This window comes from Amblyomma mixtum, chromosome 5 (genome assembly GCF_055824585.1).
Source record: "Amblyomma mixtum isolate Tamu chromosome 5, ASM5582458v1, whole genome shotgun sequence".
Classification (NCBI taxonomy): Eukaryota; Metazoa; Arthropoda; class Arachnida; order Ixodida; family Ixodidae; genus Amblyomma; species Amblyomma mixtum.
Window position 1 is genome coordinate 55,486,725 of NC_143016.1, and position 14,197 is coordinate 55,500,921.

The 14,197-nt window shown below is 47.6% G+C and overlaps 1 protein-coding gene across 4 annotated transcripts in view; it reads right to left on the reverse strand.

The window, feature by feature from the left end:
- LOC149342212 (E3 SUMO-protein ligase RanBP2-like) overlaps positions 1-13,921 on the reverse strand; it is an 83,891-nt gene extending 69,970 nt beyond the window's left edge. For all 4 annotated transcript variants that reach the window (XR_016283015.1, XM_089544516.1, XM_089544515.1 and 1 more), the window contains exon 1: positions 13,701-13,921. Coding sequence is in view for 3 of the 4 variants with exons in the window: in XM_089544516.1 (XP_089400642.1) it covers positions 13,701-13,760 (60 nt within the window). In the remaining variant the exon portion in view is untranslated. The remainder of the gene's footprint in view (positions 1-13,700) is intronic.
- Positions 13,922-14,197: the final 276 nt, after the last annotated feature.

Consider the following 14,197-nt stretch of genomic DNA (forward strand, 5'->3'; position numbering starts at 1 on the left):
GACAAATCCTAGACAACCTGTTTACCCTCTGCACCCTTAGTGTGACTGGACCGTATCAGTGTCCGTGCTGCCATTTTTCCGTTTAGCAAAGGTGGCTACTTCAGCTAGCTACTTCAGTTTGCAAACTAGGCAACACTAATGTGCATGTACATCACTGTCAAACGTTTATGAAAGACGGGTCTGTCCCGAAAAAATTCTTATCTTTGTAGATGAGACATATTCGTCAATATGTATTGTTGCACTAGGTAATGATTCGCAGTTAGGCTGCATGATGAATTCTAGGATGCATGAAGTTCAGTGATGAAAATAAATTATTTTGCCATTAATGGCTTCCACAAACTTTTCACTGTGCATGTAAAAGACACCTCACCTTTTTTAAGCAAATTGCAACACCTAAGAGGCAATGCAACTTGTCTTGCTCCCCAAAAATGTAGGGGCACACTTAAGCTCAGCATTCATGAGTGTGACACGACAGTGTTCATGGCTCCCTGCAGCGGTTTCTCTTCACACGCACAGTCACTGTTCTTCATTCGTGTCCACACATTTATCACAGTTGCCTCAACACAGGTTCACAATTCTTGTCTTTGAACTCTTCCACACTGCAGTTCACGTACGTAATGTTACTGTAATTACTTTCTCACTAATTGGCACATCTCTAGTTCACTGCAGTAATTACATTGCTAGGCTTCAAATTAAGCCAACAGCACCCACACATCACTCCCCCCCCACCTTTGTACGTCAGTAAAGTCAAAGTGCCTACACGGCCTAGTTGGTAGCGTGCCTGGCTGGCGATTCAGGGGTCATGGGTTTCGAGGCAGAGAAATTTATTAATTTTCTGCACTTAAAGTCTATTATTTTATAACGTGAAGTAGTTTCAGACATGTGCTGACGTTTGATTCAGATTACAAATCCTCTTTTCAGTGACTTTCACAGCGGACATCCACGCGCGCAGCTTGTTTTTTGACACAATGCCGGCTGGATAACACTGGGTTTTCTGCTGAATTGCAGCCTCTCTTTTTGACAGTGGTGTGTGCAGGCTTTCCGTACCTTTCTTTTCTGGTTGCACATGGCACCCAATATAATTATTCAGGTGGCTTAAATTTTATGCACAGGCACTTGCAATGACTCCAATTTCATCAACATTTTGCGACCTGTTCTATCATTATATTGGTGATGAATAGATCATGCACCAACCAGCCCAAATTTCCACCCTTTTGAAGCAGTTTAAGTGTTCTATTTTTTTTTTTTTTTCATGCAGTGGAGTGTAATAGATACACAGAGGGGAGAAATCTCCAACCTGTCACTTATGCTCGAGCACCAGAGCGGATTTTAAATGCACCTATCAGGCTTGCCCAAACAAACCGAAACCTCCTTTCCAAAGGATGGATGGAATCACAGAAGCGATGGGAGGCTGCTCTGCGCAGCTCACAGGCAGAGCTACAGCTTTGCATCATGGGCAGGGCCTTGGAGGTCACCGCAGCCAAACAGTGCCTGGTCACCTAGAGTGGCCTGAGGACCGTCACCGACCTGTTCCGACCGACCGTCACCGAACACCCCTTCACCCACCCTCACTTGATCCACTGAAGTGGGACTAATAAAGTTATTACCAACCAAGGGCTGTAATAGCCTTCCTGCCAACGCACTTCACCACGGTAATTTTGAACTGCTTCTTTGAACAAATAATCTCTGAGCTGTATGCAAGCTTTGTTCTCAGTACATGTATGTAGGCCCTTTGTTATTGGAATGTGGTAATCTACTGTTGCAGAGCAACTTCGATTAGTCCTCAGTGTCCTTTCAGAGATTTGCCTAACATTTCAGCACCTACATCTGGTATGGTGCCCTTCACTGAACCGTAGATGTCATATTTTGAGTGTACATAGAGGGTTGTCTATTTTAGTTCACAGTAAAGGAAAGTACTTTGAGAGTGAACGCATTTCATTGAGCATCACATTCCTGCAGTGCACAATAGTGGCATCACAGGGTCTGTATTGCATCAGTGTATGGTGTAAATGTTGCCTAACGGCATTGTGATCCACTGCTCAAAGAGAACCAACAATGGCCCTGATATGCATGTGCTCTGGAGTGTGCACAGAGGGAAAGTCATGCACTTGCACATCAGGCTAGAAACATGACTGAGGCCTCTTGTAGATTGCTCGATCGTGGAGTGCACAGGGCTTGCCAAAACCAATCCACATCATCCAGTGTTATCATGCTGCATTAATGGACCTTTTGCCAGAATACCACTGCTTGTCTGTGATGCTGCCTCCCTCAAATACAGTGGGCCATGTTAGCCTTGCATTTCTTGCCCCCTTTGTGTGTTATCTTGCTGCTGTGCATGCTTGTGCTTTTCTTGTTGTGTTGCTGTTCTTCCTTCTTAACTCACCATTGTTTTTATTCTCCTTCAGCTCCTTGACCTCACCCTGAGACATGTTCAGGCTTGATATGACATGTGCAATAGATAATGCACGTGTATGTGCATGCTATGATAACTTGCATGCCCGTTAAAGAACCCCAGGTGGTCGAAATTTCTGGAGCCCTTCACTACGGCGTCCCTCATAGCCCGAGTTGCTTTGGGACGTTAAACCACAATAAACCAAACCAATAACTTGCATGAAGCAAATAAAGCAAGTGTCTTGCACACTGGATTAGCTGTTTGTAATGCGGCATCACCCTCCACCTTCACTATTCCCCTCTATATTCGTCCCTTTCCCCAATGTTGAGTAGCATATGTGAAGATATCTTTTTCCAGCCGACTTCACCTCTCTTGACATCACACTGTCCCTCTTACAAGGAATGTTGCTGCATTGAAAAGAGCTGCCTGGTGCTGCTGTAGATGCATTACTGTTATCCTACAGCAAAGGGATGGGCATGACAAATTTTGTTTCGCCTCTCACATTTTGGTGGGTACTTGCATCACACGAGTGGTGTAGCTGCCTATATGCCCTTGGTAAGTGCTGTGTGCTCATTGTTAGACAGAATTAACGAGACTGAGGGCCTTTTCAAACATTGAAATCAAATAGCATTATTGAGAGCCTTTTTTTATTTGAATGAAATATATGTACCTGCCACTCTATGCCATGCATTCGTGAGGTGCTTTTATATAAAGTCCGTGAAGTCTGCTTGCAGGCAGACTTAGTTAATGTTCACAAAGTAAAAGATGAGTTCCATGTCCTATTCAGATTAAGTGAAACGCCAACACTTTGATATACATGCTGCTGTTGACTTTTAGCTGTCTGTTTTTCTTTAAGTACAGGTGGGAAACCCTATTTTGCTTTGCATTTGACGCTTCTGATAATAAGACGTACCCGCTCATAGTGTTGCACTTGACGCGATTCGCAGTCGCATTTCGTGCGCGGCCGCTTGCAAACGTAACCACCCAAGCAACCACCGATATCCTTCGGACGGCCGACAGAGGTCTATTTCGGATGTTCTGTATGTCCGCTGAACATCCGCAAACAGTCGGTAGACGTCCGTCGGCCGTCCGAAAGGTGGCCAAAGGTATACGGTTCGCCCGCCGACGGACGTCCAGTTGAGTACGTCCATTGGCGGATCTTTCTCGAATATTCGCATATATGGTGCATGCGTGCTTTTTTCACTCCGCGCAATGCAATAAAACCAAAAACAATTTGATGCATAGCACGCATATTTTATTGTGGTTGATGATACATCAGCAGAGCAATGGGTTACATTGGGAAAATTTCTTAAATGTGACTCTTCAAATGTGGCAAGCTTGGGACACACATCCGTAATCTTCCCACCCACAGGATTTCTGAAATAAAAAAGAACGCGGCAAACATCAGTCATGTGAAACAAATGGCACAATGCAGTAGCCCAAGTAAAAACATTGGAACCAATTAACAGAAGTGTTTAATGCTGCAAGTATAACAGACAATGCACTTTAACACCTCAATAAGTATAAGGCAATAACAGCTCTCACTTTTCACACCATATTTGACAATGTATCTGTTCTTTATTTATTTTCATGAGCCTTAGGGCACTAACCTGCGCAGCACTGTACGCGACTGTGCACAGAAAGCCGCAAAGCTTCCGTTGCGAACCACTGCGACCTCACGTGCTTCTATGATCTGCCTTTCGCGCGTTGTCACTCTATATAGGCACAGTGAACATAGCGATGCCTTAAAAATTAACAAGATGCGAAAACACTCCGTCCCGCAACTTTGAAGAGGAGTGGGAATTAGTCACGCGAGTTGAGGGCTCCCGCAGCTGTGTGATGTAGGCTCCCGAAAGTGTGAGAACAGCACACACTTGGGGAAGCCATCTCCTCGTGCTTACTGCTCCCACTGTCCTGTGAACGAATGTTATATGAGCATGCTGCATTGTTCTAGAAGCAAAGTTCCAAGAAGTGTACTGGATACATACCTTCGTAGGCAATCACATGTGCAACACCAAGGTCGACGCAGTACGGATTCCGGTGTTCCAGAAGAGCTTCAGGCGCTTCCCGTATCTTTCGAATTGCTTAAGTTACATACAAATAACAGAGCTATAAAGATCTGCGCGACAACACTACGCGACATATCAACAACAGCGCTACGGAGCCGTACTGATGGATTGGATTGGTCTGACCGCGAACTGACATCTATGATGATGGTGATAGCAGAATGCACGGGAGTTTTGATGCTTACGAATGGTTTCAATGGCAAGTTTAGCTAGCAAAACAGTGGACATATCGCGCAACTCCTCTAATTTGGAGAAGTTTTATAAATATAAAACTAGTCATTGAGTTCTTGCAAAATTCTGCAACACCTGCTTCTCCTCTTAGATAAATTTAGCTCGTTGGCGGCTCTTGCACTGCAGGTAGGAGTGGAATCGTACCAATTTACAAACGTCTTCGCGTCAAACCCTCCAACTGATGCAAATAAAACAGTATACATACACGAAAGACTCGAATTTTCTGTGAAATAAAAAACGTCCATACTCATGGCCTGGGAAGATACTTGACCTTACATCCTTCGGACGTCCACCTCGTCTCTCATGCGGATATAAAAAAGTGGACACTGTCCGTACGTCCGGCGGATGTACGAATACGGATATCCGAAATTGGATTGTGTTCGTACGTCCGATGGACGTACGATCTCGGCAAAGGACGTTCGGATCTAGCTCGTACGTCCGACGGATATCTGTGGTTGCTTGGGCAAGGGTAGCGTTAAGTTCTATATGCATCTGAAGAAGTGACACGGTGAGGTAAAGCTTTCCAACGCCACTGACACGTTGAGGTTACGATCGAGAGCCAGCCGTTTCTCCGCCAATTCCTCTCCCCGTGACGCTGATCGCATCTCGATCACAAGTACGGAGACGCGACACGCTGCGCGATGGCTTCGGGCAATAAGCGGTCGCTTCATGCAGTACAATTACCGCTAAACTCTTTTTTCCGTGACGACCGGCCACAGGGTCTTTAGCGTCGCATTCAGCACCATCACTCAGCTAATGTGTGCGGCGAGTACGCCGAGACCGCCGCCGCAACGCATTTCACCGTCCATCTCTACGGCGCTACTGTACTCACCTTCGCGCCGCAACTCGGCGGTGTTTTTTGTACTTGGCGCCAAGTAGCAGACGACACTGTTTATTTTTGTCATACTTTTTTCTTTATTCTTCAATGTCGTCATTCTATTCTGCTGTTACGCACTTCCGCACCGCCCCGATTGACACGTCACGGGTACGCCCCGCTCATGGCGGATTGGCGAATATCATGGAGGAAGGAAAAAAAGAGGAGAGGCCGTCACGTGACATTTTGTGAAGCCGGAAACAAGCTGGGCGCCATCTTGTCCGGGCTGACGTCACGCCGCCGCGCCGATTGCGCGCGCGTTTCAAAGCCAACGAAGGAGCGTGCTACCGCATGGGCACAGGCCTCCGCAGGTTTGCATGTATGGGGTAGAAGTTTTGACAAATGCCATTTGTTTGCAGTTGATGACTTTTTGTAGAGCAGAAGCTTTTTTGTTGTTGTATATGATGCGAAAATATTGTAAATAGCCACGTTTTTCCGTATGAGTTGTTTTTGTGAGAAAATCAATGCTTTTTATGAATGGAGTTCTTCGGATCCTGTGTGCATTCGTATCTTTATGTAGATATTACAGTGAAGAAAACTAACCCTTCGCCTTCATTAAAGAAGAAAAATCTCTATGGTATTGTTTAAGCGCAGGGTATTTTTCTTTTTACCGGCGGCGTATAAAACTCCCCGAAAAATATTTCTGCGTACGCCACTGGTAGTGGCTGTATTGTGAAAATAACAAAAATTTACTCATCTGCTTTGGCTCACGTGTCTACCTTGAGTTTAGGCTAACCTAAGGGCGCGTGTGATCAATGAATACATTAAGTCGGGATCGAATTAATCGCAGGTATAACCAAGATGCCGGTAGAAACTATACAGCGAGTGCATAAAGGTATACACAAAAATAGTCGCATATAAAATCAACGGTAAATTTCACATTCGACTGAACGAGCCCTTGCATTCTTTACTGAGTATTTCATGCAATAGTCACCGGTAGCTCAGGTTTTTTGAGTAATTTCTGGAAAAATATTTTATCAAATTTTAAAAGAGCTTTGGGAAACGTTCTAAAATTAAGAGATTTCACATACCGATTGCCTGAAAGCACTTTTTTTTTCTTTTTTTAATGCTGTGTGTCTTGGATCTCACAGCGTGTTTCATGAAGCTTCCAAACAAACTGTCCTATCTTAATGCAGTGTAAAGTACTGCCTTTAAACTTAAGCCTCCTGAAATGTTTTAGTATATTGCTACCCTGGAGGCCTTTCATGTCCAGCTTGCTGGCACGAGGCTTATATTTGAATGGTACTCTGCAACAGTTTCTATTTGAGAGCATAATGATTTTTGAGTGGACAGCTGTCAAATGTGCTCATGAGGTTGTAAAAAAAAATCCTTCTTTGCTAGAATGAGTTTACAGGTTCATGCATGAGATCTCTGAGCAAGGTTATTGATATTGGGTTGTTTGCATGCTATGCTCGCTTAAAAGTGTTCCATATACTGGCCACACTTTAATTGCGCTCTCTGGTGGATAGCACAAACCTCTCAGTTTTATGCTGAATGAGTGTGCACTTGTCTGCTTTCGGCTGAGTCGTGAACAATGCTGCCATGCATGGTCACACCCCACCTTAGTGTTCAACCTGCCTTTTAATGCAGCTCTTGTTGCTGAATGTTGCAATCTGCTTCCATTGCATATGTTTGGGAAGCTGGCTGTGTCAACAGTGCCTTGTGCTGCAGAACTAAGGGTAAGAAAAATTCTGCAGTACTTTGTTGTTGGTCTTAAATACTATACTTATCTTCATAGCATGTTTTCGTGCGGCTGGTGATGCAAGGAATGCTTTCTCGTATACAGCAGTGAGGATGGGCAAGTATACTAAAAAGTTTGAGTTCTTGACCCTGAACGCAAAATGTAATATCATAACGTGTTGTAATGGTGGCCGTGCCTGCAATGACTTTTGATTCACAACTCAAAGAGCCACTCACACAGGTGAGAGAAACGGAGAGGGCCAAAGTGCATATAGTAGACGGCAGGGGAGGATTTAGCTGAAATTTTACACAGGATAACCATCGTGAGCATCTTTTTCTCAATGAAAAAAGTCCAAGAAATACATGTTTAAATTGTGACTGCCCCCCTCCATAACTCCACCCTTTGTAGCATGGCAACATAGCATGGTTCACATATCCACAGATCTAGTATTGTGCATAATATATATTACCGTAGCTTTTCAGACTTCTAGAAGTTTAGGAGTATCCAGTGGCTGCAGTATAAGTTTCACGGTGTTGTGCATCATTTCAATGCTGTGTTTCATGTTGAATGCGCAGAGCTGCAGCTGTACGCACCACTTTTTGCTACTAGATTAAATACTAGCGTGTAATGTCACTGCATAGTAGCACACTTTACTTGCGACTGACAATACATAAAATGAAAGTCGATCTACTGTAGGTAAGAATGCATCCAATTATTTTTCTTCAACATAACCACAGGCATCAATGAAATTGAGCGCACATGTGGATCCTCATTTCACTAAGTACTTTTTACCCAAAATAACACTATCGCAGGACATGAGCACAATAATCACGTGAGAAAAGGCCTCCTAATTCAGTTAGAGCATCGCCTTTTCCGCACTTCTTGACCATGACATCAAATAGAAAAGCAATTGCAAACCTGCAACAGGAAACCGGTCTAAACATAGCGCGCGACCAGAAACACAGACTTGGCCACAATATGAACGAATACACTTGAGCCCGGCACGTCCCAGAAGCTAGAGCTCGCCAGACGCTTCAAACGTTACACACTTGAAACGGGCGTGTAACGAAGTTGAGAGCGCAGCTGCTTCCTTTAAAATATCGCCCTCCGCCCATGTCATGGCCCCCGCGGCTCACAAAATCGCAATCCCTAAAAATGAAAATGACAGTTAAACTAACAGCAGTGACGATCACTGGACCGTTGCAAGAACAATAGCAACGAGGTTTCACTGCCGATGGAAACGGGAGCGCGAATGGCACACGCACACTGCACGCACAGGACGCGAAACGTCCGCACAATACGCCGACGACCTCTCTAGCGCACGGCGTATCGAATCACTGGTGAACGAACAGCGCGAGTGCTCCTCAGTGTGCAGCGGTGGTGTCCCGACAGCTCCGAGCAATGACGCAGTAGACGAAATGCCCGTGTGATCGTCGCCGAGCACGTTGAAGTCAATGCACGCAACAACGAGAGTTTTGCAGCGAATTCCACCTGAGATATGAGTGAACGGCGCCAACGTCAGCCCGTGAGCACGATCAAAAACAAATACGAGCAGTTGAGAAAAGTACGCCTACGCCTCACCGCAATTGCTACGCCGCGGCCGTCTGCTACCGCTCGGTTTGCAAGCAGCAACTACGACGCCGTTGCTAAGCTGCCCGGACAAAATGGCCTCCCGATCGTTGAAAAGCCACGTGATTTCCTCCACACTTTTCTCCCAGGGCGTCGTGTGGAAAGGGCCTCTCCTCTTTTTTTCCTTCCTCCATGGCGAATATCGAGAATCGGGTCCCCGGACTACTTGCTGGCAGGCATGCTCCATGCTGGCAGGTCTCGGCTTCCGCTCGGACAGGAAAAGCGTCATGGTCACATGACCTACTTGCCATAGGCATGCCATAGGCTGCTTTCGAACTCGCCGCCAGAGCCGGGCTTCCCCTCGGTTACCGTACAAGGACGCTGTCATCTGCTAGCAGACGATGCAAGCCACGGCCACCACGACGCCGAAGCAACGCCGTGCGCTCGATCATGATACTGAGTCGATTTAAAGACTGTACTGTCAGCTTAGCGTAGGTGCATTACAGAACTCAGCTTCGGAGGTATGCTCGCCGCTACTGCTTGCGGCGAAGTTCGCACAAAGTAGCCCAACTCGTTGCGGATAGGCAGATAGACGAAAGCCTTCGCAAAAATGTTGACAACAAGCTCTATAGCTGCTCCAGTATACGAGTGGTTCACCTGCGATGCTTTCAGGTAAGCGTACAGACAGCATGTCGCAAAACAAGCGAACGAGAACCTCTTGACGACACGAGCTAACGATACGCGCTCGCAGCTTCGAACGCGCGTCCGTATGCGGTGGATTTCAAGAAAATAAACGAAGATGCAAGAACAAAAAGTCTTGCGATGGCTCAGAGAGCAGCTAAGGAGCTCATGTGAAGGTTTAACGCGTGATATCGACCTCCAGGAACACGAAAAGTACTCAAAATGCACACGGAGTCTAACTCAATATGGCTGCCAGCGCGGCGCGCAGCTGTCGTCTGCTGCCTTCTCAGCAGCCCGCGGACTGCCATAGGCTAAAAACGAACGCGTTGCTATGGCGATGCAGGCAGGTGGGCGGAGCTTTCGGGCTGCCCGAGAAAAACAAATACCGGACTCGAGTCATAGAGAAAGATATTGGTAAAGAGCGGACACTCGGCGAAATCTGGCCCCAGGAAATGACGCGCAATCCTCCTCCTCCACTAGATAATCTTCCAACTACAGGATGGCGCCACCAGTCTCTAAACGCGCGCGCGCGCGCGGGCGGGTAGCCGGCGCGGCGGCTCAGACCCATCCGAGTGGCAGACAACGGAGCGTCGTGGGGGCTGTTTTGTGCGCGTGAAAGCGTGCGGCGTATTTGTTCGTGCGGGCAGACCGCAATTTTTTTCGTCTCTCTTGCCCTTCGACGCAGAACTCCTCCTGTTTATGACGGCGGCAAGGTGAGAAATGTTTATTTGTGGAAGTACGCTGTATTGCATGCAATTTAGGCGGCCGCGCCGGCCGCCGTTGCCTGTCTGCAGTTCGTGAAGCGGCGCGCTCGCTCTGTGGCCAGCCGGCTGTTGTTCACGGCATTCTTGCAGTTTGTGACAACGTCAAGGAAGGAATGTTTTGTTTTTGCAAAAGTACGCTACATTTCAAGCACTTTATGCAAAATTACGCTGCATTTCGAGCACTCTAGCTTAGTACGCCGGCGCAGTTGTGAAGGGCGCGCGCACGCTGTGTCATGCTACGCCGTGGCGGGAGCGGCGGGAGGAATGATGCTGCATGATGCAGCCTCGCCGGTCGGTGCGTAGAAACAACAAAAAAAAAACCTGCCCACGGCCCGTGGCCCGACGCGCTGTGCCTAGCGGTTAGTTTTGCTTGGTTTCGCGCTTTCTCGGGACGTCACATTATTGTATGGCCCCCGACAATATGTAACTTCTTATGGGTGACATTTGTCAGTGTAAGGTTAAAATGTACTTTTTTGAAAGTGGGCGAACGGCGAAGACGACCGTTCCCGCGCAGCAAGTACGGGACCGTAGTTTTCAAGACTGGTGGAAAAAAAAGATGACGCACGAAAAGCTCAAACCTTACTCTTGTAGTACGTATGTATGTATGTAGTACGTGTGAAAGAGTCCGTTATCTGCGCTCGTGGAAACGCACATTTCGCCCGTGCATTGACAACACAGGGATGCGCTTTTGAAAACCGGCAAAAAAAGGCAACGCGTCGGGCTTTCTAAACTCTAAAGAGCTTGAAAACCAAGAACTGTTGCGCCGATAGTTTAATTTTCTATGCTTCTTAAAACATACGTTGCACCCGTGTATTTCTCAGTGCTCCTAACACATTGTGTACTTCTGGTTCGTAGTCCGTGTTGTGGCCGTCTTTGTACGAAATATTCTCGAACAAACCGCGTACTCTGCTGTCCACCTAGGTTTTAGAAGGTAGACAATAACGTCGGGGAATGTAGAAATGCTTGCAAAAAGCTGATTGGTATCTGCCGTGTAGTACGGTATGTGTATTGTACTTTGCGCAACGACGTTCAGCACGCGAGTTTCGCAAAAACATGTTTACTCCGCTCGTAATTTCGTTCCCTCGCCGCTTTCGCACCTTTTCACTGTTTACAGAGTTACAATATAAGGTGACTGAGAATGACCATACTTGCGAATTTTTCAGGTGATGCCACCCGTCGGCAACACCTGCTGTGTGCCGTGGTGCCGCAACAGGATCACCTTGAGCAGGAGGCCAGGAACCATCTTCCGCATATCCCATGGCTTTGTTTATGTTGCACAAAATAAATGTTCTCATTTCACTCAAAACCTGGTGTCTTTTGTGGAGTGCTAATATTTGGCAAAGGCTGTGATGCAGCTGCGTTCATGGCTGGTCAAAAGCACTCGAAATCTATTTAATTATACGCTGCCAACGGCGCAGCGGGGCGCGGCGTATGCTAATATTCAAACCGCGCGCCCCTGAAACCGGAACCGGAAGTCGTCCCTGGCAGCGAGGCGCAGCGCATGCAGCCATTCAAACTGCGCGCGTTGAAACCGAAACCGGATGTTATGAGACTCCAACCGCTTGGTGCGCTGCAGTCAAATGGGCCGCTGGGCCCTATGGGAGTGTCCGCTCTTTACCAATATCTTTCTCTATGCTCGAGTCCGCAAGTAGTCCCGGACAGTCCGGGACTGAAAAACAAATGCGCCCACTGGGATAGCAGACGCCGGGTACGTTTCACGAAACGCTGCCGTCTTTTCACGAGCGCGCTCTTATCACGCGCTCACAAGGGGCAGAGAGAGAGGCGTTTGCTCGTAGCTTCCACTGCACAACCACAGAAAGCTGTACCCGAGTACAGCTGTGATGACTCGCCGTGCTGCAATTGCGCCCTGAGAGCGCCTGTGTTTGTCGCTGCCGCGTCCGCGGCTATGCGGGAGTATGCCGAGTACGCCGATGAAAACCCAAAGCACCGAAACCGTCGTTACAGGCGAGATAAGGCGTGTAAGGGAGAAGAGAGGGCTTTAGGAAATACAAGTGACAAACGATGCAGCGGCGGTTTGAGAAACAAGCTGATAGCGACAGTGTGAGGCCGTTCCCATGTTCATAGCAAGGGGAGGTCGGCTAGAAGCAACTTTTGTGTAGCGCGCCGATTGCCAAGCGTCAGAGTAGTACGTAGTACTGCAGGGGCTAACGACTCAGGCTTTGGCCGGCTCAGCGTAACTGTCCACGGTCTTCGTTTTCAGCGATTTAAACCTGAGCAGCGCGGTTTCTTCTTATTTATTGCAGTTTTATCGTAAGGAAGTTTTGCGTCAAAAAAAAAACGAAAGAAAAAATTTTTTTGCAAGCGATGACTATCAAGGCCTGGCACTCTCGTTATCGATCTGTTCTTGAAACGCAGCACCGCGCGGTGCCATTCTGCCTATCCGGTGATAAGTCGCTTGTACTCATTTTTTTTTTTACTCCTCACTGTACTCGGCGAGACGAGTTAAGCCGACTGAACCCACCGATTCCGAAACTATGCTCGCAGCAGTCAATGGAGTTAACGACCTTAAGGTGTACAGGTGCGGACGTAAGTAAACGGAATATGCTATCAGAAATGAATTGGAGCCTCGTTTGTAACATGGGAAAGCTTGCCGGTGTCCACTACCAGTAGTGCATACCGTAGCAGGGAATTTCAATTACCCAACGCATGAAAACTGTTGGAAGTCAACAGCATGCTCCGTTTACTTTTGTCCGCACCTGCAGTACAGGAAGAACCCTGCAAATTCGCTTTCTTGATCTGTGTACTTTTCTTGTCGATTATATATGGTGACGATATCGAACTGAACATCCACCCGTTTAATCTCCACAATATGGCGCGAATACGCGTACGGTAATCACAACGTATACGTTCCTTTCTCTAAACTTTGCATGCCAGCCTGGACTGAGTTTCGGTAGAGCAGTCATCTTTTAAGTTTACGAACAGTGTACTAATAAATGCCGGGTCGAGTTACTGAACAGTGTACACTCCATCTCGCAAGTGTTTTAGGAGTCGAAGCTACGAGCGCGAGGTCGCCACGACAGGTCTATGATGGCGCCGCGCCGCACTCGCATGTTTTCATGGTAGGAGGGATGATAATGGCTTTACCCTTTGTATCGGGCGGCAGCTCCTCTGCTAACAGCAACGTTGCTAACAGCTTGCGAGATAGAGATGAAAACAAATATCGTAGAGAGCAGGAACTGCTAGCATCAAACAAAAACAGCCCCTTCAATTTATGTATATGCGCTTACAAGCATGTATCCAGGAAATAGCCACAAAATGAATTTAAAAAAAAAGCTTCGGAATATGCCGCAACCAAAATGCTACGTTATGCATGAAAGCGACAGAATGACTCACTAGCAAGACACGTGGTTTCGTTACATTCAGCAGTATAATAATCTACGGTGCGCAGTGATCTGACACGGGAGAGGTGCATATATCTTACCTCAAGTTCGTGTTTGATTTTCTCCAGAATTTTGGCAAGGTCTCTTTTCGTGACAAACATCGTCGTGCTTGTCCTGTACGTCCTCGCCGTCAAAATTGCAGGAGGAAAAAGCTCCGAAATAGAGAAGACGCCCGGGACAGCGGTAGTCAGCACGCACACAGCACAGACACACCAACCACGTCGCACATGCAGACGGCGCAACTCACCGGCGCCGACGTTCTCGGCGCGCGGGTACGTCATATCGGCGACGCTACGCCGCCTGGGAGAGGAGGCGAGTGGCGAGGGGGGTAGAGGGGAGGAGTAGCGTGGGAGGCGTGCGCGGTGCATTCTGGGTGGGCGGCTTCGGCGCGCTCGGCGCGAAATAGAGGCGTTCGCGGTCAAGCGCAGTTGGACGCTTTGGCCGACGTGACGCTGCCGGCGCGCGCGCGCGCGCTACGTCGGAGTATAAACGCGCCTACCTGTGTATTTGGAAGCGGTGAGGACTAGTGCACTGCACG